This window comes from Myotis myotis, unplaced genomic scaffold (assembly GCF_014108235.1).
Source record: "Myotis myotis isolate mMyoMyo1 unplaced genomic scaffold, mMyoMyo1.p scaffold_m19_p_13, whole genome shotgun sequence".
Taxonomy (NCBI): Eukaryota; Metazoa; Chordata; class Mammalia; order Chiroptera; family Vespertilionidae; genus Myotis; species Myotis myotis.
The window spans coordinates 56,999,267-57,025,401 of NW_023416317.1; the positions used below are offsets into that span (position 1 = coordinate 56,999,267).

General features: G+C 54.6%; 4 protein-coding genes across 9 annotated transcripts in view; 3 read left to right on the top strand and 1 right to left on the bottom strand.

The window, feature by feature from the left end:
* The first annotated feature begins 3,872 nt into the window (after positions 1-3,872).
* Positions 3,873-8,067, top strand: NICN1 (nicolin 1). Of its 3 annotated transcripts, XM_036333560.1 has the most exons (6): positions 3,873-4,076; positions 5,256-5,432; positions 5,679-5,792; positions 6,184-6,255; positions 6,570-6,674; positions 6,757-8,067. In XM_036333560.1, the coding sequence occupies exons 1-6, from the start codon at positions 3,945-3,947 to the stop codon at positions 6,796-6,798; spliced, it is 642 nt and encodes a 213-aa protein (XP_036189453.1). In that variant the 5' UTR covers positions 3,873-3,944; the 3' UTR covers positions 6,799-8,067. The 3 variants fall into 3 exon arrangements, with proteins under 3 accessions (XP_036189453.1, XP_036189454.1, XP_036189455.1); XM_036333561.1 differs by lacking the exon at positions 6,757-8,067 and having other exon boundaries at positions 6,454-6,572; XM_036333562.1 differs by lacking the exons at positions 6,570-6,674; positions 6,757-8,067 and adding an exon at positions 6,431-6,552.
* Positions 8,068-8,212: 145 nt separating this feature from the next.
* On the top strand, positions 8,213-13,099 carry AMT (aminomethyltransferase). Of its 2 annotated transcripts, none has more exons than XM_036333559.1 (9): positions 8,213-8,602; positions 8,704-8,871; positions 9,344-9,424; positions 10,482-10,613; positions 10,965-11,043; positions 11,317-11,462; positions 11,535-11,715; positions 11,964-12,119; positions 12,214-13,099. In XM_036333559.1, exons 1-9 carry the CDS (start codon positions 8,513-8,515, stop codon positions 12,390-12,392), a joined length of 1,212 nt encoding a protein of 403 aa, XP_036189452.1. In that variant the 5' UTR covers positions 8,213-8,512; the 3' UTR covers positions 12,393-13,099. The 2 variants fall into 2 exon arrangements, with proteins under 2 accessions (XP_036189452.1, XP_036189451.1); XM_036333558.1 differs by having other exon boundaries at positions 11,317-11,454.
* A 293-nt stretch (positions 13,100-13,392) lies between these two features.
* On the bottom strand, positions 13,393-16,816 carry TCTA (T cell leukemia translocation altered). Of its 3 annotated transcripts, none has more exons than XM_036333565.1 (3): positions 16,263-16,816; positions 15,860-15,914; positions 13,393-14,204 (listed from the first exon to the last, which is right to left on the bottom strand). In XM_036333565.1, the coding sequence occupies exons 1-3, from the start codon at positions 16,483-16,485 to the stop codon at positions 14,132-14,134; spliced, it is 351 nt and encodes a 116-aa protein (XP_036189458.1). In that variant the 5' UTR covers positions 16,486-16,816; the 3' UTR covers positions 13,393-14,131. The 3 variants fall into 3 exon arrangements, with proteins under 3 accessions (XP_036189458.1, XP_036189460.1, XP_036189457.1); XM_036333567.1 differs by having other exon boundaries at positions 13,393-14,702; XM_036333564.1 differs by lacking the exon at positions 15,860-15,914.
* A 125-nt stretch (positions 16,817-16,941) lies between these two features.
* The window catches only part of RHOA (ras homolog family member A), a 30,008-nt gene continuing 20,814 nt past the window's right edge, over positions 16,942-26,135 (top strand). Inside the window, exons 1-2 of the mRNA XM_036333568.1 lie at positions 16,942-17,089; positions 20,935-21,015. The gene's annotated coding sequence lies outside the window, so the exon portion shown is untranslated. The remainder of the gene's footprint in view (positions 17,090-20,934; positions 21,016-26,135) is intronic.

Here is a 26,135-nt window from a genome sequence, read left to right on the forward strand (position 1 = left end):
ACAACATTAGTAACAGAGAAACAGAATTTCCGGAGGATGAGGCCCAGAAACCAGGATTTTAAAAAGATTCCCAGGTGATTCTCATGTGCAGCCAAGGTTGAGAGCCACTGGTATAGAAGAAAGGGCAGCTTCAAACCCAGCTGAGAATCTGCGCCTGCACCCACCAGGGCTGGGCTGTCCCGGTCACACTGGGCCTCCCCAGTTCCCCACGGATCTGCTGCCCCCTGCCTTCTGCGTCTCCCCAGGAGTCTGGCTGCCAACGGGGGCCTCAGGGAGCTTTGGAAGCTCTGGGCTTGGACTTACATACATATCCATAAACATACCTCCTCGTGTCTTTTTATAAAAACTATTTTTTAATTTATTTTTTAATATATATTTTTATTGATTTCAGAGAGGAAGGGAGAGGGAGAGAGAGATAGAAACATCCATGATGAGAAAGAATAATTGAGTGGCTGCCTCGTGCACGCCCTCTACAGGGGATCGAGCCCACAATGGGGCATGTGCCCTGACCGGGAATCAAACTGATTTCCTGGTTCATAGGTCGACGCTCAGCCACTGAGCAGGGCTGGCGGTGTTTTTTAATGGGCGGTATCAGTCACTCACCCCATCTAGTGAGCACCTGCTATGTACAGGCTCTGGGCTGAGTGTAGCATAAGGTGAGATCATGCCCATACTTCTGGGCCCTGCCTGAATCTCATACCCGGGACCTTTCAGTCCACAGGCCGACCCTCTATCCACTGAGCCAAACCAGCCAGAGCCCTTCTGGCTCATCTGGAAACTGAATCCCTCTTCCACTCATTGGGTAAGCTACCCGTGTGGCCACCTCTAGGCAGAGCCTGGCCTTGTTAGTCACCTCCTGTTGCCAACTAGCAATTTTGAACTAACAGTGGGAGAGGAGAAAAGAACTTGTGTTTGCTCGAGGAAGCCTTTCACAAAGTGAACTGGCGAAATCCTCACAAGGGGCCTAGCCGGTTTTGCTCGGTGGTTGAGGGTAGACCCATGAACCAAGAGGTCCCCGGTTCGATTCCTGGTCAGGGCACATGTCCAGGTGGTGGGCTCGAACCCCAGCAGGGGCGCGTGCAGGAGGCAGCCAATCAATGAAGTCTCTCTCATCATTCATGTTTCTCTCTCTCTCTCCCTCTCCTTTCCTCTCTGAAATCAATTTAATAAGAGATCAACCAAAGGACTTGTATCCATGCATATGAGCATGACCAATGGAAACAAACAATAGGGTGGTGGGGGCATATGCTAGGGGGCGGGAGCAGGAGGGGAGAGGTCAATGGAGGAAAAGGGAGGCATACGTAAAACTTTCAACAATAAAGAATTTTTAAAAATACATATATATATTTATTTATATAGGACTGGGCAGAGAACTGGCTTGAAGGAGACCCTTTCAAGCAGTCGTTTCCAAAACCCAGGTGTGGACCATGCAAAATGGAGCTTGGCATGGTCTTGTTGTTTTTTTATTTTACTTTTTAAAATTGATTTTAAAGAGGAAGGAAGAGAGAGAAATAGGGCCCTCGCTGGTTTGGCTTAGTGGATAGAGCCTCGGCCTGTGGACTGAAGGGCCACAGGTTCGATTCCGGTCAAGAACATATGCGCGGGTTGTGGACTTGATCCCCAGTGAGGGGCATGCAGGAGGCAGCTGATCAATGATTCTCTCGCATCATTGATGTTTCTATCGCTCTCTCCCTTCCTCTCTGAAATCAATTGAAATCAATTTTTAAAAAATATATTTTATTGATTTTTCACAGAGAGGAAGGGAGAGGGATACAGAGTTAGAAACATCGATGAGAGAGAAACATCGATGAGAGAGAAACATTGATCAGCCGCCTCCTGCACACCCCCTACTGGGGATGTGCCCTCAACCAAGGTCCATGCCCTTGACTGGAATCGAACCTGGGACCCTTCAGTCCACAGGCCGAGGCTCTATCCACTGACCCAGACTGGTTAGGGCAATAAAAACATATTTTAAAAAAGAGAGAGAGAGAGAAATATAAATGTGACAGAGACATTGATGAGTTGTCTCCTGTACACACCCCAACTGGAGATCAAACCCACAGCCTAGGTAAGTGCCCTGACCAGGAACGGAACCCACGACCTCCCAGTGCACAGGACTTGTTTTTGATCATTGATGGGACTCTTGATACAATCGTTGCCTTGGTAATACTAGGAGATGAGGTCTGGGAAAAACCTTGGGGAAGTTGAGGGTCCAAGGATCAGGTAAGGAACGTCATTGCAGGTACCCAGAGCCCACCTCCCTCCCATGCCAGTCCCCCCAGCCTTGAATCTGGGAACCTGTTCTTATGAATGGGCGACTCTCCACTTCCCAGCAGGTGGCGCTACTGTCCTGACTGTGCAGATGGCTGCCAACTAGACCTCAGAGGAACTCAAAGTGGCACAGGGAAAAAAGCAACTAAATACAAAAAGGCCGATATGGGGACTTGCCCAATGTCACCCCAATGAATTCAGTCAAAATAAATAAATAAATAAATGGAGGAATTGAAGAACCAAAAAAATCCCGTAAAATAGAAAACAAATAGCTAAGTGACACCTGGTTCCCTTCCTGCCGGCTGCAACAAATGAAAAGATTAGGCAGCCAGAGAACCACCCAGAAGGGAAGAAGGGAAAACTTGTTCTCCCCTAGGCCTTTTCGTCTGTTTGTTTGTTTTTGACAAGCTTTATTACGTTGTTGGTGTCATGCAGGGGAGTGTCCTTTCCGTCTGGGCTGTTAATTTGATGTGTTCATAGTGTATTTTTCCTAAAGTGTGTCTCCCCTAGGGCTGTGGTGAGCCAGCTGGGAGACCCCTGTCTGGGCACCGCTGCTCTGGGGCCGCTGAGAGACCCTGGGACCCGGGACAAGCACCGCAGAAGGAATTCTTACCCGTCTCCTGGGCCTCGCTGCCTGTGCAGTCTGGTGGAAGTGAGCATTGTGAGTTCCTGTCTTTTACTAAATTTAGATGAACAGAAAATATTTGTGCGAAAATTCGTTTTCTCTGTGAAAGTGTTTTATGTTCATTTGACTGTTAGACCAGCTGAAGAACCTAGACGGGTAGGAGGAAGTGTTCCTCCCACACAGGCATCCCACTTCATGTTTCTCTGAAGTGCTGCCTTTGTTATTAACCAAATGCCGGTCTGTTCACGATTCTGCTTCTGGGTTCTGTATTCTGTTGTATCTCTGCATCACACCCAATAGCCCTCTGTCTTCATTACGAGGGTTGTGTAATAGGTCTTTACGTTGTAGAACAGTAAGAAGCTAGGAAAATTCCAGGGAAAGTGTAATCAGGAAACTAGCAGTTTGCAGCCACCTAGTAAATCCTATCTTCCCTAAACCAAGGACAAAAAAGAGCCCTGGCTAGTTTGGCTCAGTGGACAGGGTGTCGGCCTGTGGACCGAAGGGTCCCGGGTTCGATTCCAGTTCAAGGGCACATGCCTGGGTTGCAGGTTCCATGCGTGCTGGAGGCAACCAATGGATGTGTCTCTCTCACATCCATGTTTCTCTCTCCTCCTCCCTCCCTCCCTTCCACCTTCTCTACAAAATCAATGGGAAAAAATATAACAAGGGGGGATTTATATCTATTTTTGCAATTAATGTCGGCCATGCTCTTATGATCATTCGTGCTCATGGCTTACACGCTTTAACTGACGACCCCCAAACCCCCGGCACAGAAGCAGGAACAGGAAGGGGTCAGGACGCCGCGGGTGCAGACGGTTTGGCGACAAAGCCACCTGCCGTTGCTAGGCCGGGTCCCCGGTGGCTCTCGCGCAACTTTCTCGCGCACTTCCGACGCCCCGCCTGCCCTGAGCAGTGCTGATTGGCTGGGCTGGCCAAGCGCGAGGCCTGCCGGGAGTTGTAGTCCTTGGGACTGGGCTGGGGATGCCGGGAAGGACCAGAGGTCCCAGGCTGGGATCGGCGGTTGTGCTGGCTCCGCACAGCTGGCACCATGTCCCGCGTGTTGGTGCCCTGCCACGTGAAAGGCACCGTGGCGCTGCAAGTGGGCGATGTGCGCACCTCCCAGGGCCGGCCTGGCGTGCTGGTCATCGATGTCACCTTCCCCAACGCCGCACCCTTCGAGGTGAGCCGGCCCCTTGGGCGAGACCGTGGTTCCTGGGCGGGACTGACCTGGGAACTCGGGCGTGTCCCAGGCGTTGGATCGGTTACACGAAGCTTGGCGCTGGCCTCGCCCTGGCGCATCAGTTAACCATTTATTCATTCCTTCAGTTAACACACTTACTAGAAGGCAGCTTCCTGTGCAGTTCTCTGCGTCATCTCTCCCCACGTCCAGGACAGCGCTGGCGGGGAAGGGCCAAGGTAGTAGGCGAGGTGTTGGAAATACAGTTGTGAGCCCAGTATAGGTGAGGGCATTTTGTCCTGGGAATCAGTAGACAATGAGTTACCCCCAAACCTGCCGCCTGCGCATGCCTACAGTCTGCTCATCGGGACCTCCCCAGTGGCTCCCGCTGCACTTGCACATCAGCTGGCACAGGGACCGGACACCCCAGGCCTTCAACTTGGAGGATAAAGTCCGTTTTCTTTTTCTTTTTCTAAAATATATTTTTATTGATTGCAGAGAGGAAGGGAGAGGGAGCGAGAGATGGAAACATCAATGGTGGGAGAGAACCATTGATCGGCTGCCTCCTGCAAACCCCACATTCGGATAGGAGCCCACAACCCGGGCATGTGCCACGCCGGCCGGGCTAAAATCCGCTTTCTGATGGCCTGGCACTCAGGGCCGCTTTGTGTCTGTGCCTGCCTACCTCTCAGCCCCGTGTACTCTGTCCAGTGGAGTGTGGCTCTCCCCCAAGCTGTTCCTGAGGTATGAGCTGCGAAGTGCTGATGCAGTAGGTCTGGCTGGAGCCTGTACACCTAGATGCACATGTCTTTAAACCTCCTGGGGTGATTCTGATGAGTGTCTAGTGATGAGAACTGCTGCAGCCAGACATCCTACTTGTTTACATCCTCTACCTTTCTGGGTGCACTGGGTGAACTCCTCCCCTTCAGGCCTCACGTGTACATGTTGTGCCTCCTCCAGAGTTAGGGCTCCGACCCCTGGCAGCATCCTGGGTGTGGCAAGATCTGCGGTTGTGGTTTATGTGACCTCCGCATTTAGGCTGTGAAACTGAGCCTCAACGGATGCTTATCAGATTGGAAGCGGAGTATATTCCCAAGGAGAGGAGGCGGTGGTGCCTTTGAGCCTCTCTCAGGCCCTGGGCCTGTGCCTGATTTGTAACGGTGGGTGGTGTGTGTGTTGCAGTTGCAGGAGATTACGTTTAAGAATTACTACACAGCCTTTCTGAGCATCCGTGTCCGCCAGTACAGCTCGATACACACACAGGCCAAGTGGGCGACCTGCCTGCGGGACCACTGCCTGATGCCTGACCCACACAGCGAGGAGGGAGCTCAGGAGTATGTATCGCTGTCCAAGCACCAGGTCAGCTGGGGCAGGGCATGGCCAGGGCAGCCCAGATGAGGGCTCGCTGGGGGCCTGAGAACTGGGCTAGGATACAAGGACTGGGGGGGCAGGGCTGTCCTGGGCTGTGGCTCCTTGGGAAGTGCCTTGGAGGGACCACTGTTCTTTCTTTCCCAAAGGCCTGGGGGGCAGCAGCTTGGCTCCCTGCCCCTTGGGAGGCTCCCGGGTAGTGAGCTGGGGCTTGTGGGGGCCTTGTGTGTGTGTCAGATGCTGTGCGACGTGGCTAGAGTGCTGGAGCTGCGCCTGATTCTGCGGCAGCCGTCGCCCCTGTGGCTGTCGTTCACAGTGGAGGAGCTGCAGGTCTACCAGCAGGGAGCAAAGGTAAGGGATTCGCTCAGCTGGTGGCCGGCCCTTTCCCAAGGAGGCCCTAGTGTGGCTGGCAGAGCCGGGGGTGGGGTGGGAGTGGGGGGTCAAGATGATGAGACCCGGAGGGAGGCCTTCATGGAAGTTAGCCAGGTGGGAACGTTGGAAGCTCATGAGAGGGACGCTATGCCCCCATATTCCCTGATCTTTGGGGCCAGCCATCTCTTTCAGAGCCGGAGACACTTCTGTTCCTTGTGTTGCTGGGGCCTCCTTCAGAAGATCTCAGGGAGTCTGACTGCCCTTTGGGCCTTTGTGGACCCGAGCAGGGTTTGCTCAGTGTTCAAGGCTCCCAGGACCTTGGGAGCTGGTCCCAGGACTCTCCCCCTCTCCCTCCCTCTTTGCTTTGCAGAGCCCTTCCATGACCTTTCCCAAGTGGCTTTCCCACCCAGCGCCCTGTGAGCAGCCCGCTCCCCTCCTGGAGGTAAGCCCTCACCCCGGGTAAGAGCCACGTGCGAATAGCTCTCATGTCCAGGTGGGCCCGCCCTGCAGGAACCTGGGGCTGGACCTGGGGCCCCGGTCACTCTGTGCTACCTTCCCGATCTTCCTCCTGGGGCTCCATGGGATTTGACGTCTCTCCGTGTGGGGTTGCACGTCAGGCCCCAACCTCATATTTCACAAGCTGGCTGGGAAGGTGACTGTCTCCGCTGGAGGGCCCCGTTGCCCAGCCTGGCCTCTCCGGAGCTCTAAGGCACTGCTGGGGGAGACCCCTGGCCACTGACCCCCCTTCCGGAGCAGGGCCTGCCGGACCCCAGCAGGGTGTCCTCGGAGGTGCAGCAGATGTGGGCGCTGACAGAGATGGTCCGGGCCAGTCGCACCTCCAGGAGGATCGGCCGCTTCGATGTGAGTGACCGCGCTGCCCTCTGCCCGGCCCCCGGGGCCCAGAGCCGGCCAGGGTCCCATCTGATGGCCGTCTGTGTTGCAGGTGGATGGCTGCTACGACCTGAACTTGCTCTCCTACACTTGAGCCGTGGCTCTTCCCCGAGATGTTGACCCTCTGCCTGCCCGGGCCTGCTCTGGGCCGTCAGAGGCCGAAGTGCTCGCCCTGCATTCCGAGTGCTGCCTGCATGCCCTGCTGCCTGGGCCACGTCCAGAGTCGAGATTCTTGGGGCTCACGGCGCCGCTTCAGCATGAGCGCTTGGTGTGGGGGACACTCTGTCCTCACCTGACTGCGACCCGAAACTCCTTTCCCCGCCCTCACGACACTCCACTTCCACTTACTAAGAACCCCAGTGTGCCGGGGCCCCTCCTGCCAACACGCACACTGCTGCCTCTGCTGCTCCCCGCCCTGAGCGCGGTGGGCCGGGCACCCTCCTTGCACCGGCCCAGTCCACCCTTGGGCGGCTGCTGTCACCATGGCACTCTATTTTTTACAAGAATTTTTTAGTTTATTTAAGCCAAACTGACCACATGCCAGGAAGCAGGACCTCAAATGCTCTGCATGGCACTCAGGCCGGAAGCCCTAGGGAGAAGCAGAAGCCCTAGTGGCCTTCCTTCCCTTCGTGTGGTGCCCACAAAGAGGCAGCTCCTGTCCGAACACCTGCTGCCTGCCTGGGAGCGGAGCTGGCGACCGGGGCCGCAGAAGCCCTGGTCTCTGAGCCTGCTCTTGGATGTGTGTTCAAGTGGGTCTGCCCACCTGGCCTGAGCAGGAGCCTGTGGCAAGGCCTGGGCCTGAGGATGAGCCCTGCTTGCCATCTGACCCAGCCCAAGTACGTCCTTGTCCCGTCTCCCAGCTGCCTCCTTCCAAGTCATACCCGTGTGACGGGCTCATAGTGGGAGGTGGACCCGGCCAGGGTTCTCACTGGGACCCTAAAAGGCTGAGGCTCTCGGCAACCCCCCGGCCAGTGCTGAGTAAGGCAGCTGCTGCTCGTGTGTGTGTGTGTGTGTGTGTGTGTGTGTGTGTGTGCTGGCTTTGCCCTTGTTTGTGTGTATGTGTGTGTGTGTGCTGGCTTTGCCCTGGTGTGTGTGTGTACAGTGTGTGTGTGTTCTGACTTTGCCCTGGTGGCTGTAGGAGGCAACAGGGCAAGTGTTGGACCTGGAAAAGGAGGTGTTTGTGTGGCTCAGCAGCTTCTGGGGAAGGTCAGCCGCCTGGTGGCACCTTCTCTCACTGGCAGGGTTTTTACCGGCGGCCCCTCAGCTCCACTGACTTAGCTCTACTCAGCTTTTGCTAATGAGGCAGGTCCCCGCACGCACGCGGCCCCGTGTGCAGCAAGATCAATAAACACTGTGGAATGCATGCCTGCTGCCCGCCCATGTGTGCCCAGCGGGGAGCTGGAGACCCCCGTGGTGCCCTGGCTCCCCTCCTGTGTCCTCTCCACTTCTCCCCCTCCTCTCCCTTGACCTTAGTCTCTGCTGTCCGCATGCCATTCAAGCCTCTCAGCCCTTTGTCTGAACTTTGACCCCTGGGGGCTGGGCAGTCAACAGGGGGAGGCCTGGCCCCTGGCTCCGTTCCGAGCAGCTGAGCAGCTTAACTGGCCAGCACCTCCCACCCGCCTAGGCTGGTGGAAGCACCCGGGGCTGTTTTTCTGCCGCTTGCTGGGACTCACTGTACCCGGCGCGCTGAAGCCCCGCCTGCCTTCGGGGCTGCCCACCCCCCTTCCGATCCCCTTTGTGGGGAGAGACGGGCCTGGCCAGGGGCCAGACTACATCTCCCAGCGTCCCTGACCGCGGTCCAGGCCACGATGCAGCGGGCAGCGAGCGCGGCGGCCCATCTGGGCTTCCGTGGGCAGGCGCTCTCCCTGGTGCCCGGCCGTGGGCTCAGCGGCACGCAGGTGGGATGGGGTGGCGGGGGGGGGGGGGGGGGGGCGGGGGCGGGCGGGCGCGGGGGCCGGGTCCGGGGCGGGCGTGCGGGACTGAGCTGGCCGCCCCGCAGGACGCGCTCCGCCGGACGCCGCTCTATGACTTCCATCTCGCCCACGGCGGGAAGCTGGTGGCCTTCGCGGGCTGGCGGCTGCCGGTGCAGTACCGGGACAGCCACGTCCACTCCCACCTGCACACCCGCCGCCACTGCTCGCTCTTTGACGTGTCCCACATGCTGCAGGTGAGCCGGGCGCCGCCCGGGACGCCCCCGCCCGCAGCGCCGCCTCCGCCGCCACCGGGCTGTGCTGGGAACTGGGTCCAGGGCCGCCCTCACAAGGGCTTGGAGGCCTCCGGTGTCCCCGACGGGAAATCAACTCGGGGGGGCCCCTGGATGGGCGCCTCTCTGGCCTCGGCAGCCCGCCCCGCCCAGTGGGGGGCCTGGATGCCCTGGGCTTTCCCGGCTGGCCCCCGTTTTTTAGCCACTGCCCCTGGTATTGGTTTGGGAAGGGAAAGGGGGTATTTGAGGAAGGTGCTGGGCCCTCCCCATGGCACCCCCTCCTCTATCTAGGGGAATCAGACATGGGGGACTTTGCCACCTGCAGAACCACAACGGGGCACTTGGGCGGGTTGGGCTGGCCCTGGACAGCAGGGGGGACGCTCCTTGGCCAGGGGGCTTCCCGACTTTGTCCTGAGGCTTTTGATTTTTTTCTCAGACCAAGATACATGGTCGTGACCGGGTGAAGCTGATGGAGAGTCTGGTGGTGGGAGATATTGCAGAGCTGAGGCCAAACCAGGTGGGCCCCTCTGGTCCTGCTCAGGGGGCGTTCTTGGTCACCAGGCAGCACGTCCTCACCTGGGGCTCAGGGCGCAGTGGGGGTCAGACACAGCTTGCGATCTTGGGGGATGGAGCCCCTGAGTCATGGCCAACCCTCTCGGAGATGGGCCTGTCCCGCCCTGCCCCCCCACATCAGGCTGGGAGGCCAGAAACCCAGGCTCAGCTCCTGTTCTGTGACCTGTGCGCCTAGCCCCTCACCGTTCACGTGCAGTCCCTGAACCACAGCCTCCGTCACCGAGGGGCTCGTGAGGGGTCCCCTCAGTCCCGCGAGGGCCTCCTGGCAGAGCCTGCGTTTAACAAGGTCCCGCATGACTCTCTGCCTTGGTTCCCCCTTCCCCCCCATGCGGGGCTGCGGTAGCCTCAGCACTTTGGGGCGTCGCTGCCGCTGCCGTGGAGCACGTGAGGTCATCAGGATGGACTTGAAGGCTTTCTGTCCCGGGCTTGGGTGGGATAGGGCAGCAAGTCCCAGGTAGTACGGATTAAGTGTGAGATGGGGCTCTCAGTACTGAGTGGGTAGGGGTGCAGAGGCCTACCAGTTCAGGGAGGTCCCCCAAGGTGAGGAAGGAGTGGAAATGTTCTCGGAGCATGAGGATCAAACACCCTGGGCTCACCCTGGCAGGGTTGGCTCAGTGGGTAGAGCGTCGGCCCACGGACTAAAGGGTCCCGGGTTCAGTTCCGGTCAAGGACATGTACCTAAGTTGCAGGCTCGATCCTCATCCCTTGTCGGGGTGTGTGTGGGAGGCAACCAATCGATGTTTCTCTCTTTCTCCCTCTCCCTTCCACTCTCTAAAAATCAATGGAAAAATATCCTCCATGAGGATTAACAACAAACAAACAAAAACACCCTGGGCTTGGGCAGCGGCCTGGGTGACCCAGCCTTGCTCCTTGCACACACACACCCCTGCCCTGTGCTGAGGGTTCATGAATTTGTGGGGGATGAGTGGGCCCCGGGTGTGTCTCACACTTGACACTGGCCTTCCGGACCTGGATGCAAAGTGGCTCCACTCTGGTGCTAGGGGACCCTGTCGCTGTTCACCAATGAGGCCGGGGGCATCTTGGATGACTTGATTGTGACCAACACCTCGGAGGGACACCTGTACGTGGTGTCCAACGCTGGCTGCCGGGATAAGGACCTGGCCCTCATGCAGGTACAGCCCTGGGTTCTAGGTGCCCCATCTTCCTTGTTCACAGAGCTGCCCAGGGCAGACCTGGCAGGGACCAGGGGCTCAGTCAGTACCTCTGAGGGAATGGGCAGAGGCCAGAGCAGGCCCTCCCTGGAGCATGACAGGTGTCAGTGGGCGGTGGAGGGGAGCCAAGCCGGCCCCTAGGTGGGCACGCTCTGGTCAGGATGGAGGCCGGAGCTGGTGTTAGAGCCCGCAGACCGGGCGTGGGTCACCCCTGCCACCCACACAACCTTGTGCGGTGAGAGCCGCCTACGAGCTTGGCGGTGCCGGGAAACGGCCCTGGAAGCCGACGTGGTGCTCCCGTCTTCCCGTCAGGACAAGGTCAGGGAGCTGCAGAGCAGGGGCAGCGACGTGGGCCTGGAGGTGGTGGACAATGCCCTGCTCGCCCTGCAAGGTGAGCAGCCGCGGGGTTGGCATGACCTTTGCCTCCTGGCTTCCTGGGCTGCTGGCAGAGGCCGCAGCGGGGGAGGTGTGGGCCGTGTGGGACTGGAGTGCATATGCTAAGCTGGGTGCGTGCCCCAGGGCTCAGGGGGCTACGGGCAGGAGCATCTTCTTCCACCTGCAGTGGAGACGGTGCTCAGGGCTCGTCCGGCCCCGGGCAAGGGCTGCCGTCCAGCTTTGGGGGCGCTGGGACCTGGGCGCTTAGTCACTGGCTCCCTGGGCCCAGGCCCCACTGCGGCCCGGGTGCTCCAGGCCGGCGTGGCGGACGACCTGAGGAAGCTGCCCTTCATGACCAGTGCCGTGATGGAGGTGTTCGGCGTGCCCAGCTGCCGCGTGACCCGCTGTGGCTACACAGGAGAGGATGGTGTGGAGGTGGGTCAGGGAGTGGGGGCAGGGCAGCGGTGGACTCGGGCCAACACCCACGGCCCCCTGGTGTCCACGCAGATCTCAGTGCCAGTGGCGGGGGCGGTCCGCCTGGCCACAGCTCTGCTGGGAAACCCCGAGGTGAAGCTGGCAGGGCTGGCGGCCCGGGACAGCCTGCGCCTGGAGGCGGGCCTCTGCCTCTACGGGAGCGACATCGACGAGCACACCACGCCCGTGGAAGGCAGCCTCGGCTGGACGCTGGGTGAGCGGGGTGGCTCCGGGGCTGGGGCCCTGAGGCTGCAGTGGCTGTAAGAGACCAGCCAGCCAGCGGGCAGCCTGCAGCCAGTGACCGCCTCCCCGAGCCTCATTCCCTGAAGGGGCCACTGTGGCTGCACCCCTTAGCCGCCAGGGCCCCTCGCTTGGCAGGCTGACCACACGGCAGGGGATGACCAGAGCCCCTGGGGGCCCCGGCGAAGGGCCTCCGTGCTGAGGCCCGGTGTCCCGCTGCAGGGCGGCGGCGCCGGGCCGCCATGGACTTTCCCGGGGCCGCAGTCATCGTCCCCCAGCTGCAGGGCAAGGTGCAGCGGAGGCGCGTGGGGCTGACGTGCGAGGGGGCGCCGATGCGGCCACACAGCCCCATCCTGAGCGCGGAGGGCACCGTGATTGGTAGGTGGGCCGGGCGGTTGGAGCTCTTGTCCCTTCCCCGGGAGGTGGGACACCGGCCTGTCGGGTGGGGCTGACACGCGGTCTCTGCCCACAGGCGCCGTGACCAGCGGCTGCCCCTCGCCCTGCCTGAAGAGGAACGTGGCGATGGGCTACGTGCTCTCCGAGTACAGCCGGCCGGGCACCCCGCTCCTGGTGCAGGTGCGGCGGCAGCAGCAGGTGGCTGTGGTCAGCAAGATGCCCTTCGTGCCCACAAACTACTACACCCTGAAGTGAGGGTGGCTGGGGGCGGGGCCCCCCACGGGAGGGCCTTCTACAAGGGCTGGTCAGGAAGCTGAGGCAGGACACGTGGGAGGTGGCGAGGGTGTAGGCTGGTTCTGGTTGTCTGGTTCTGGGCGGGACACACCACCTGTACCCCCTCACCCTGTGCCACTTCAATTTCAAGACCGATTTCTTAGTGATGGACCAGCTCACCAATGTCGTTTCTGCCCACGCTCCCGCGGGCCCACTCTCACCTGCTGAGGGCTGAGCAGCATCAGTCCCCGCGTTTCCTCTCTGCCGGGTGCTGCCTGTGCCTCAAAGGCTCACCTTTAGGAGGATCGAGCTGCCCAGCCTACCTCACACGGTTCTCACACTTCCAAGGGCGTGACCTTGGGCAATGCCAGCCACCTGCTCTGGTTTACTTCCCATGAATGCAAACCGCTGCCTCTCCCTGGGCAGCACTGATTCCTGACCCGGAGGCTTGGCTCAGGAGGGCTGCTGCGCCCGTGTGCAAACTCGGGGATGGCTGAGGGGCACAAGTTGGCCCAGCCTGCTGCCCAGCGGCAAGCCAGCCAGGCTCACCACTGTTCTGAGCCCAGGGCTGCTGTAGGGCAGGCTGGGCCTCCTCCTGGGCTTGCCTTCCCCTGGCCTGACCTGTGCCCCTGTGGCCTGTTACTGGACGCCACTGACTCCTAAAAAATAAACGAGCTTCCTTCTTCCTGTCAGAGTCTAGCTTCACTGTCCTTTGCCCACAGGGTTCCTGGGGTGCCACCCCGATGCTTGCTTCCTGGCCTCTGGGACAGGCTCAGGGGGTGCCCCTAGAGCGGGGCAGGTCTATAAGGACTAATGGGATAGTGCCCGTGTTGGGCACCCCGTACTACTTTAGGGAGCTGGCATCAACCCCCCAACTTCACAAGTCATTAAATTCTGGGTGCTGAGGGGCAACAGCCCTGGGGTATTCCCTCGTTTCCCATGCACGCACACCCTTGTCCTGTATGAATAACCACACAGACGATGCACTTCCATGTTTAATAGCCACGTCCTCAGTTGAGCCTCGAGTGGAATGAGACCCCGACTGTGTGTGTGGTGGCGTCAGTGGGTCACCTGGGGCTGCCAGACCATCACCCCGCGGCAGACGGTGTCTTGGCAGTAAGCACCGGACGGGAGCTCAGCGCCCTGTGCAGGCGGTCCAGGCACAGGCTGCCAGATGGCGATGGGACACCGACGGGGGGCAGGCAGACGGCCCGGAGGCAGGTCTAGGCCACATGCCTTCAGGAACTGGCCTTGCCGCCCATCGCTTTGGCAGGCCCCCTGGCCTACTTGGGAAGTGGCAGGCCTGCCTCGCCTGTGGCTCTGCCCTCTTAAAAGTTCTTGGGGGCTGAGATGGCGCTAGTGGGGAGGGCCTGAGCCCGAGAGCGCGCTCTTAGGACGAAGCTCCTGTGGTTCCAGGTCAAGATGGGAAGTGATGAGGCTGCGGGCAGGGCTGCCCTCCGCTAACTGCTTGGGATCCCGAGGAGGGGCAGCGGGCAGACCACCACCCGGGGCGCTGAGCACTGAAGTGTTGGGGTGGGAAGTCACCCTGGGGCTCAGCCTCTTCCAGGCACCCAGCTTCCCTCCGAGGATTGAGAGGAATATGAGGATGATGCTCAGGATAAGAGTTTCCATAGCCTGGCTCACACCTGGAGAGCTCTGGATGCGACCGGAAGCTGGGTGTTTGGTGCCTCCATGTCTGGATGGTGCCAGCTGCCCCTGCCTTACTTATACTTGAATGGCCAACTAAGTACCCACAGAGTATAAGGCTGTGTCCAGGCCAAGATTCCTGGGTCCCTGCCAACACAGCAAAACCAAATTCAGAAAACCTATGGTTTAAGTGAAAACAGACTTCCCTTGCAAATCCCAGAGCGAGTCACCTCAGGCTTCGTGAGGGACAAATCCCTGTGGGTCACCTCCCAGGGGGATGGGAAGAGGGACAGGAAAAAGCCAAGACAGGAAATGGGCTGCTGGCCTTCCTAACCCAGAGGCTTCTACACTGACCGAGAGAGCAGCATGCCTGCTTTCCTTAAGGCACCAGATCAGGGGAGAGAAACTCTTTCCTGGCCCAGTGCCCGGGCTGCTGGAGGAAATGCCCAGGGCAGTGGGGCCCAACTCCACAAGAACTGGGGTACTCCCTACCCCCCAACCCTGACGCCCCTGCAGTCGTCCCTGGGGCCTGGGCAGCAGTAGGACCCAGTGTGGGAGCCGGCAGACCCGGAGATGTCCCTGGAGACCCTCTGCTGCCTCCCTTATTCTCTGTGGGTTTTGAGAGGCTCGTTTGCTGCTGTCTCCCTGAAGGTGATGGAGAGAAGAAAGAGTTAGTCAGCTGGCAGCACGACGGTCCCTGACGTTGGGTTCTCCTGCTCCTGGGGCTGAGTGGAGCTCAGTAGAGCCACACCACAACCCAAACCTCTCTGAGCTCCCACAGCCCACCCTGGGCCCAGCACCTTGCCCCGACCTCAGGAGGGCACTTCCATCCTTCCCCATTTGCCCGAGGAAAAAGCCTGGGCAGTGCAGGTCTCCTAATTGACCCCTTGCCCTAATTGGACCCCTTTATGTACTTGCCACAAAGCAGGCAGATGAAAAAGCAAATTAGATTGAGCCATGGCCCCATGTGACTCAGTCCTTCAATAGCTCCCAAAAGTCTAGGCCAGGGCCTTTCTCCTGCCCAGGGCCATGTGGGTATTTATAACACCTTTCACGGGCCATACAAAATTATCAACTTAAAAATTAGCCTGCTCTGCTTGGTCAAACACTTGATGTTCCCCACCCCCGGCCAGGGCTGGCCAGGGCTCTGCGGTCCCCTCCAGGCCTTCACGTTGGAGCTCCAGCATCACCGCCTTGTCTGTTCCTCCAATATGTCACCTTGTTCTTGCCTCTGGGCCTATTTGAGCCATTGTCAGCCTTTGCCCTCAGCTTAAGTGTCTTTCTTAAGAGAAACCTCCAACCACCTTCACCCCTGCACTGCTCCCCCCACCCCCCTTCAAATCTCTGGCTCCCCTGTAAGCAGGGCCTGGGTTAACCTTGCTCTCTGGTCCCTGCCAGGTGGTGGGAGCCCAGAGATTAGCTGAAAGATGCCCTGACGACTGGGCCCATGTTTCACAGATGAGCAGGTTGATCCTGATGAGGCAGGCAGTGCACGGAGGAAAGAGGCCCGGCCTTCCAGCGGCGGGGCTTGCAGTGGAGTGCAGAGAAGGCACTTGCCATTTCATCTCTGAAACTGTGAATGACACGGTCCACCCCACAGGGTGCTGAACAGCAAACCGATGACGGACTGTTCCGACATCCTGGCCACCTGACACCTGAGCTCTACTTGCTGATGTCCGAGCTTCCGGCAAACGCCACTAACTGGAGGACTCCTGCCCTGAGAACTTCCCTCCCCAGTCCCCAGCACAGGAGTGTCCCTCTGCCTGCCAGGACGGGGTTGAGATGGGAACAGATTTACTCACCACGAAGGGAAATGCGTGGAGCCATCGGGTGTGGATCCGTTCTGGCCGCCCAGACCTGGGGGCAGGAACACATCCAGAGCTGCAGCGGGCTGAGTTGGGGGTCTGAGCAGGCCTCAGCCCAGGCAGGTTAGAGGCCAGTGGCGTTTGGTGGAGGGTCTGGTGGGGGCCCTAAGGGACTAGTGCATTGTCTGGTGAGGGCTCAAAAAAAGAGTTATATCGAGATGAGTGGATACTGGCGTTTCTTGCGTGAAATGGTATGTTGGCATGGGTCAGAGGACAGCGTTAAGTTGCGATACGGTTCCTAGGGGACCAATGGTAGTCTAAGGGGGTTCTGGGGAGCCCAACGGTACATCCCGCTGGGTGTGAGGGCGGCCAGTCCACGGAGGTTGGCGGGGGGCCTCACCTGGGCGATGGTACAGCCCGGTCACCGTGCTCCCGTAGAACCCCCACGCCAGCTGGATGCACAGGAGGCTTAGCACCAACCACAGCAACAGCAGCTTGAAGAGGGTCACACGCATGTCCTGCGCCTCCCACTCTCGCAGGAACTCGCTGCCCAGGGCGCCCAGAGCGCCCAGCGCCGTGGCCGGCAGCGCCTGCAAGGACTGCCCAGACCAGGGCTCCGCCATGACAGACCCGCGCCCCACCCGGAGGGCTGTCACCTTAGCCCCCACTGCGCAGGCGCCTAGTCTTCCGGGGCCAAGCCCGCTGGGCGCACGCGTAAACCAAGGCAGAACGAGCCCAGCTCGCCTGCGCGCAGAGTTGGCAGTTTGGGAGGGGTAGCGAGGCCGCGCACGCGCACCAAGCACCGCCCCGCGCGCTTAAAGGACGGGTGACTCGGGGAGCACAAAATAGCAACCAGGTCTTTTATAGCCCCCGAGTTCCCGTGATGCCTCGCGCGGCTGCCATGATTGGTCCAGCGCCCGGCTCGGAGGGCGGGGACGCTCTCCCGAGCAATCGTGGCTCCGCTGGGAGCGCGCGCGCGTGCGCGGGGCCACGACCGAGGCCAGGCCGAGCCCGCCGGGCACGCGGGGGCGCGCACGTCGCTCCCCGCCCGCCCTGCGCCGCCCGCCCTCGCTCGCTCGCTCGCGCTCCCCGCCCGCCGCCCGCCGTCCTCCGTCGGTTCTCTCGTTAGTCCGCCGCCTCCTTAGCCGCCCGCCCTCGTCTCCGAGCTTGGGACACGCGGACCGGCGTCGTCGGCGCAGAGAGGCCGGAGTCGGAGCGTCTCTCGAGGTGAGTGAGAGGGCTTCCTCCTGGCGCCGCGGCGCCCCGGGCCCGCCCGCCCCGCACTCTTCCGGCCGCCCGCCCGACGCCCGGCCGCGGCCGCGCCCCACCTGCTGCTCCAAGCTGGCCGCCCCGGCCCCTGACCCGGACTCCGGGCCCTTTTCCCCGAAGCGGCGGCTCCGCCCGCCCAGTTCCCGGAAGCGCGCCGGCGGCCTCCCGCGCCCCTTCCCCCGCCCGGCCGGGCCTGGCGGAGCCCCGCCGCCCGCCCGCCCGCCCGCCCGCCCGCCGCGGTCCCGGGCGCTTCCTCTCTCTCGGCCGGCAGGGCGGGGGCCCCGAGCTGCCCAGCGCGCGTGCCTGCGGGAGTTGCAACGGGAAAGAAACTCTTACAACTCCATTTTGTCTCTTACATTGAACGTGAAACATGAATCACCGGTTTACACGGGGTGAAGTCCAGTTATGTTTTGGGTAGATTTTTTCTATTTAATGCAGCGTTTTGAGAGGTGGTGTAAGTAAAAGATAGCACTGAAGTCCTGGGGGTTAGGATTCTTCAGTGTTGCCAAGAGGGGAGTTACCCAGGAAAGCCATTTTTCATGGTTTAAGTAATTTAAACGATGTCTCATCAAAATAGCATTGATTTGCAACTTTGCTTGGTCCAAGTTGCTGCCCTGACCAGGCGTCCCCTGAGCATCCGTCCCTCGTCACGGCCGGACCCCGTGTCAGCCTGGACCCCGTCCCGGCTGGACCCCGTGTCAGGCCGGACCCCGTTCCAGGTCGCCTTCAGGAGGAGCGCTGTTTGCACGCGAACTGATTTGGTCAGAATCCTGGTTAGTGGGTGGCGGTGGGAAACGCATCCTTTTCACCGGGCAGCTGGTTCCACTCGTGTTTTTTCAGTGGTCCTGATTACAGTTATTTTTTTTACGTGTTTGTTGACTTTTGGAGAGAGAGACATTGATTTGTTCCACTTACCCATCTGCTCATTAACTGTTGGGCGTGTGTTCCCCGACTGGGGATCGAACCCCAGACCTTGGCTGCCTGGGCACGCTAACCATTGAGGTGCCCGGCCAGGGCCCGATTTAAACCCGGAACCCCTGCTGGTGGCGGGTTTGGTTCCTTTGTGTTGAAGGCAGCCTTTTGAAGTAACTTGCAAGTGTGTAATCAGGTTGTATTCCTCCCTGCCAGGTCTGAATGGGGGAGAAAATACTAAAAAAAAAAAAAAAAAAAATCTTCAGTTTGTTCAGGGTGAGAAATTTTCAGCCACTTGGTGCTGCGCGCCCGGCTGTGTAAGGTGTCTGTGCAGTTGCAGGGAGGCCCCTTGGACACGGCTAAGTTGGTGGAGATGTTGTCCTGAGAGTTTGACACAGTGACGTTGTTTGGACTGAACGTCCGGGCTCGCTCGGTGCAAAGGGTGACTCGCCGGAGGGTCTCTCGGTTCCACCCCCTGTGGCAGAGCACTGGTGGCTCCCGGGGACGTACAGCGCGTACCATGGGACTTGCTTTGAGTCACACTCTAATCCGAGATTTACAGCTTCTATTCGCATAAAAACCTGCAGTGGGAGGAAGAAGAGAGTGGGAATGCGACTTTTCCGTAGATCCCGAATTTGGGTCGGGAAAGGAATCTTCAGGATTCGTAGCCCAGCCCCGTTTGCAGATGAGGAAATTCAGTTTAAAGACCCAAGTAAATGTCTTCGGTCACGTCCAGCCAGGTACAGACCACAGCTCTTTTCCTGGAGGGAGTTCTCCGTGCGCTCCCCAACGGCTTGCTTAGAGTCGGCTCATTCCGGTGTTCTCTCCGTTTGTATGTTGCTGATTTTACATATGTTGGAAAAATCTGAAAATTTCGTTTTCCAAACAAATTTCAGTTCTTTAACTAAGGTGCCCTCCTCCCTGTAACGGGTGATCCTGTAGCAGCTGATCGGAATAGATAAGTCAATATATATGCCCCGTCCCTGCCTAGTCCTGGCTTTAGGTTTTGGGTCTGTGGAGGGACCACCTTCTTCCACAGGGAGTCCCAGACTTCCCTGCTCCAAATGCAACATAATTTTTAATTTATAGGTCAGGCTAAGATGTTATTGGGCAGCTTTGTGCTCGTTTTGCTTATTGATTTTGAGGTAGAATGGGCAGAAACTACATATATCATGTAGAAAATTCCTTGTGTGTGTGGTAGTGGCTTTGTTGGAGTATTTTCATAGTCCTGATTCCTTTTTTGTCAGTTAACTTCTTTTAAAGGTTTACCCCGGTCATGTGGGGGTGTGAGCTGTTAGAGGAAAACAGGTAGATCTTCAGGTGTTTCCTGTCCGTGGGGTGGAGTCCACGCAGTGACAGGAGGAGGAAGTGGTTGCTCTTCGGGTCTTATTTGTCCTAAAGCTGCGAGGTGGATGTTAGCTCTGTCAGAAGAGAGAGATATTTCAGCTTTTGAGAGAACCAATTTGGGCTTCTATAGACAGCACCTTGGGCTTCATTGCATTATGGCTACTAGTGATAATGATAAATGGTACATAATTGCTGGGCGGTAATCACATACTTGTAGTTTAAAAGGCCCCTAAGTATTTCGTCTTCCCTTGCCACTCAGTTTATTCCTTTAAGCACCTGTTCCTACACATTAATGTAACTACATTTTAAACTTGTGTTGATGTGTCTTACTATACCCTGGAGTATTTTGGGGACATGCTCACTGTTAAGTACTCGTGGGATTAATAAATTAAAATTTCCAAAACAGTTTAAAGTTATTAATTACCATAAAACTCTTATTTCAAGTGTTTCTATTTCAAGTGATTTATTTTTAATCTGTGGGGCTGCAGTAATAAGTGACAGCCTGTATGCTCATAATTATGGTAGTCACGTGGCTGAAAATCAGGTGGGCATTGACATATTTATAGCTGATAATCATCAAAATATGAGAGATACACTCTGTTAAATTGCAGCACTTTGCAGTTTATACCAAATGGAGCTTGATTATTTTAAAGAGGGTTGGTAAACTAAATATATTCAATAAGCATATTTATCACAGTATCTTAATATTCAAGTGAAGGGAAAGAGGAGAAAATAAGGAGTCGGTGAAATAGGTTTGGAGTAAAGAGAAAAGTGAGAGATAAAATGAAAGTAGAAAGATGGAGGGACCAGATCACGTACGGCTTTTAGAACATGGGAAGTTCTTCAGGTTTGTTCTGAGATGAGAAATTAGATTTTTTTCTTTTAGTTGGAGAATGTTATGATCTAATACTAAACAAATAAGTGGCTAGAATTGTTCATTGAGGGTGAAGGTAGATCTGACTTTAATAAGCTAATACTAATAATTTCTGACAAAAATATCAAAGATTTCCTGTTATTATTTATTTCCTTGACCTATTTTTTTTTTTAAGCCATTGACTTTTCTGACAGTTGCCTTTGGCCTATGGTTTCTCTGTAATGCCTGTATGAAAAAGGAAATATAGTTGATAAAGCAAGTCATTAAAGTGTTTCTGGTAGTCTAGGTGGCAGGGATGCAGGTGTTCACTGTTAAATTCTTTTAACTTTGCTGTGTGTTTGAAAAATTTTATAATAAAAAAGTTGGAAAATTAATTTACATAGGATTTATCTGTTTTTGATATTTGCTTTTAAAAGGGCAACATTCATTTATAATGTCCAGAAAATAAGGTTGTTTGTGTACATTATGCTAAGTGAAAGATGCCAAGACTTGTTTAAATGTGATACATTTTTATGGTGTGTCAATTAAAAATTAAATTTTGCACTTTTTTCCTCTCTTGAAATCTAAATTACTTCGTGGAACTTTGGGCAAGCCCATTTACATATTGTGCTATGTATTTTTTCTTGTGAAATGAATAGACATAATTCCTGGTTTTTTAAATGTTTTATAGCGCCTTTCATCCGAGAAGTTCAAGGCACTTTGTAGAACTTCTGCCACAGGCTGCGCGTGGGTCTTGCAGCACATTTGTAAGGTATGTAAATAGCCTCTTCTTTCCGTCTCCTGTCCCCATGGAATAGAGATTGTTATAATATATTGTGTGTTAATGTGGATTCTAGGAGAATGTGGGTGTATCACTACTGATTTTCTTCTCCACAGTCTTGAGATCGTTATCTTATCCCACAACTTTTCTCTTTGGTCTTGTGTTTCTACCTCTCCCTGAGGTAGTCCTCTAACTTCCTTTTTCTCTAAGAAATATTTCTTCCTTAGATGACGATACATTTCCTAACCTCTTTCTTAATCTTCAAGGAGATGGACTCACCATATTACACACACGCTTCTCTTACTTGTGGACCATTCCTCGCATCCTTCTGTTTTTCATGTCTAAGTTTCTTTTGATTAATCCTCACCGGAGGATATTTTCCCATTGCTTTTCAGGGAGAGTGGAGTGGGGGGAGAGAGAGAGAAACATCAGTGTGAGAGACACATTAAGGCAGGGATCAAACCTGCAACCCTAGCACACCCCTCAACCTTTGGTGCACGGGCTGATGCTCTAACCACTGTGCCACTGGCCAGGGCTCATGTTTAAATGTTCATTTTCTGGATTGCATAGTTTGGTCATCTTCCAGTTGATCACAGCCTGTGCTGTGGGTATATCTAATTATCAATAGAAGAGGAACCAATTAGAGAATGAGAAACAAGACAGTCCTTACCAGAAGAGTAGGCAGTAGCAGTGCCCTGGCTTGGAAGAGAGCAGTGTTAAAAGCAGGTATAACAGCCCATCTAGCAGCTGTTGCAGATATCTTAAACTGATTACAGATAGGGAAATAGTATTTTAATTTAATGGACACTGTAATAAATGTCCTGGTCTGGTACCATTTGGACCACCTTTTCTTGGTTTCCTTGGATTCGAGGGCACTCTATGAGTGGAACAATTATTTCCTAAGGTGATTCTCATTTGATGAGATGGGCTGCATGACAGGGAAGGCATATGATGGCAGTGGATTTGGTTGGTTTGAACTCTTCTTTAGTATGTGAGGAATGGCCAAGCTAGTTTGTACCTTTTTCATTATTTACTCATTTAACAAGTAGTTACTACAGAATAGCTACTGTATGCCAGGCGCATGTGCCCTGACTGGGAGTCGAAGCTGTGACGTTTTGGTGCATGGGTCAATGCTCAACCATTGAGCCACACCGGCTGGGCTGATTTGGCAGTTATGTTGGAAATACCGTGTTTAGAGTTCTTTGCGAAAAAGTTCTTTTTTGGATGAAGTCTCTTGTTTAACTTTTCCAGTTATTCAGAAAGAAGCTCTGTTTATCTTTTGAAGGTCTTAAGTTCAGAAAAGAAAGACAATAGAGTATCTTAGGTAAGATCATGGACTCTGAAGAGAGGCTGACAGTTAAGTACTAGTTCATACACTTGATAGCTTATGACTCTGGGTAGTAATGTGGCCCAATGTGACTCAGTTTCCTCTTCTGCAGAATGGGTGATAGTGGAGTGCTATGAGGGATCACAGATCTTGGGGGCAGGGGGAGGTGGAAGAGGGCAAAGCGGAAAAAGAAAATAGTTACATATCTTCAATATAATTTGGGAGAGATTTTGTTTGTTTGTTTGTTTTTGGTGTGGGAGTAGTGTCCTAAGAATGAAGTCATAGGGGAATATAACAGAGCTCACTACTGGGTCACTCATGCGTAGGAACGTAGGAACGGTGGTTCATAAACTGTTGGTATCCAATTCCCAAAACTGGAAACATTTTGGAAAGTTTGTTGTTGTTTTTTAATACGCTTTTATTGATATGAGAGAGTGGGGGGAAGGAAGGGAGAGGGAGAGAGGGAGGGAGGGAGGGAGGGAGGGAGGGGAGGAAGGGGAGAGAGAGAGAAACATCAATCAGTTGCCTTCCTCACACACCTTGACTGGGGATTAAACCCGCAACCTGGGTATGTGCCCCAACTGGGAATCAGACCAGTGACCTTTTGGAGCCTGGGACGATGCTCCAACCACCACACCACACCACACCGGCCGTGGCGGAAAGCTTTTTGTTTTTTTCCCCATTACTCGCCTTTATTAAAGGTATAATTTCTGTACAACAAATATACTCATTTAAGTAGTTTGGCAGTTCCTTAGTTATTAAATACTGCCCAGCCAGCGCTGCTCAGTGGTTGAGCATCAGCCTATGAACCAGGAGGCCATGGTTCAATTCCCAGTCAGGGTACATGCCTGGGTTGCAGGTTCAGTTCCTAATGTGGGGTGTGCAGGAGGCAGCCAATTGATGATTCTCTCTCATCATTGATGTTTCTCTCCCTCTTCCTCTCTGAAATCAATTTAAAAATATATATGTATACACACACATATATATATATATATATATATAGAGAGAGAGAGAGAGAGAGAGAGAGAGAATTACCATATGACCCAGCAATTCCATTCCTAGGTATATACCCAAAAGAATTGAAAACAGTACTTGAACAAACACTTGTACATAAATGTTCAAAGCACTATTCATACCCAAAAGGTGGAAACAATCCAAATGTCCATCAACAGGTGGAATGGTACTCAGTCACTTAAAAAATGAAACACTGACACATGCTACAACATGCATGGACCTTGAAAGAATTATGCTAAGTAAAAGAAGCCAGAGACAAAGGCCACATACTGTATGATTTCATTTATATGAAATGTCCAGTCGGTAAGTCCATAGAGACAGAAAGCAAATTGGTGGTTTTGCCAGGTGCTGGGGCGAGGGGGCGTGGGGCTGCCTGTTTAATGGGTGTGGAGTTTCTTTTGTGGTGATGGTTTTGGACCTAGGTAGTGTTGGTGTAACGCGCACGACATTGCTAGTGCACTGAGTAGCACTGAAATTGTATACTGTAAAAAGGTTAACTTTGTATTATGTGAACTTCACCTCAGTTAAAAAAGAGAAAGTTTTAAATAGGTGTTCAGTCCCCACCCTGAAGGTGTCAGTCTTCTAATTGTGGAGGCTTGAAGAATAGAGGTGTTCGTGCCAGAATGCATGGTGCCTAGCGGCGCGAGGTCAGCGCTGACACACTCCAGCAGGCCATTCGGCACCACGGTGGGCTTCCCTCCTAGTTCCTGCTTCTCTGCTGGGGGCAGCGCAGTGGAGAGTTAGGCTGCACAGACATCCCGATCCTGTGCATCCGTGTAAGGTTAACCTTGGGATATCGACATTTTGAGGTGGCTGTCATGACATCCAGAAAGCGTGTTCCCTCGGTGTTTCTTGCCCCCCCCCCCCCCCCCCCAAGGAATTGAAGTCTGGGTGAGTCTCACTTGGCATTATATTGGAGGCTTGGTCACCCCTTTGCTTGCCTTTGTGTGCCTTAGGCACGCTGCTCCATCTCCAAGGGCCCTTGAGCTGGCATCAACCCTTGGCAACTGCTCCATCAAGATGGCAAATAATCCAGGCTCAAGCTCATTATGAGCACATGGCAGATGGTGGTTTGAGCCTTTTTGCCAGAGGTTTCCTATGTAGTTTGTAAATAAATGGCTTTATGTTTTCAGTTTAATTTCCCGTTGTTTAATGGTGTTTCCTGTGTCGGGCACAGTTCTGGGTGTTGGTGAACCTGGAGTTGATAGGATAGGTTTCTGCCCACGGCAGTGAAACAGTTTAAATCCAGTGGAACCTCTTTTCTCAAACTTAATTCATTCCGGAAGGCTGTTCGAAAACTGAATTATTTTTTCCCATTAGAAATAACGTAAATTGAATTAGTCCGTTCCAGAACCCCAAATGATTCCCTGTTTTAACTTTTCTTACATGTCTATTGTACTGTTTAATCTTTAAATAAACACTTTAAAAACAAAAAGGACATGAAATGTAAATGAAAATTTAACAATAATTACAAGCAGCAACAAAAACAATAAAATGCGAAAATGTTCACAGCACAATATCCTGAGGTTTTAACAGGTAAACGGACTCATATTCCCGCATTCTCTCTTTTGCTTGTTCCCTGAGAGAGAGATGCGTGACTGCTTGCACAGGTATCAACATGGAAGGGTTGTCAGGTTGAGAAGTGAATTGTTTGAGATGGGAGACGTTGGAGAAACTTACTAAGGATTCTTCCTCTGACTTACTGAAGAGTATGTTTCCTCTTCATTTAAGATGTCTACTTTGCCTGGCCAGTGTGGCTCACTGGTTGAGCATGGACTTATGAACTAGGAGGTCACGGTTCGATTCCAGGTTGGGGCACATCCCTGGGTTGTGGGCTCAGTCCCCAGTAGGGGGGGTGTGTAGGAGGTAGCTAATCCATGATTCTCATCATTGATGTTTTTCTCTCCCTCTTTCTTCCTCTCTGAAATAATTAAAAAATATTGTTTAGCCCTAGCTGGTTTGGATAGCGCATCGGCCTGCTGACTGAAGATTCCTGGATTCGATTCCAGTCAAGGGCATGTGCTCCAGCTGTGGGCTTGATCCCCAGTGTGGGGCATACAGGAGGCAGTGATCCATGATTCTCATCGTTGCTGTTTCTCTCTCTCTCTCTCTCTCTCTCTCCCTCTCCCTCCCTCTCTGAAATCAATAAAAAAAATTAAAAAAAAAAATACTTTAGCCCTAGCTGGTTTGGCTAAGTGAATAGAGCATTGGCCTGTGGACCAAAGGGTCCCGGGTTCAATTCCAATCAAGGGCATGTACCTCAGTTGTAGGCCCCTCCCCGGCCTTGGCCCTGGTCTGGGCTCATGCAGGAGGCAACCAATCCATGTGTATCTCTTACATTGATATTTCTCCCTGTTTTTCCTTCTGTCTTCTACTCTCTCTAAAAATCAATGGGGGAAAAATACTTGAAAAAAGATGTATACTTTATAAAGGGCGAGAAGCTGGGGAATGAGTGTTGGAAAAGGGTATAATTCCTTTCAACCATGTTTATTGGACACAAATTTTAGGACTCTCTTGAGAAAAGGCTGCATTTTTACCTTTATTTTCAGTTTTATAGTGCTGATAGCTTCGCATCAAGAGGATGCAAGCTTTACTTCAAGGGGGTGCATTGTAGGGCAACTTTTACACTTCTCTGTGATTTGTATGTGTTTAGTGATTCTTATAGAACCTTTGAGACATGAAACCATTGAGATGGTGTTACTGTGCTCTTGACAACTAAAACTTCTTCCCTAAAACATGTTTCGTTTTGTAGTGGGTATCTTCTCTTTTT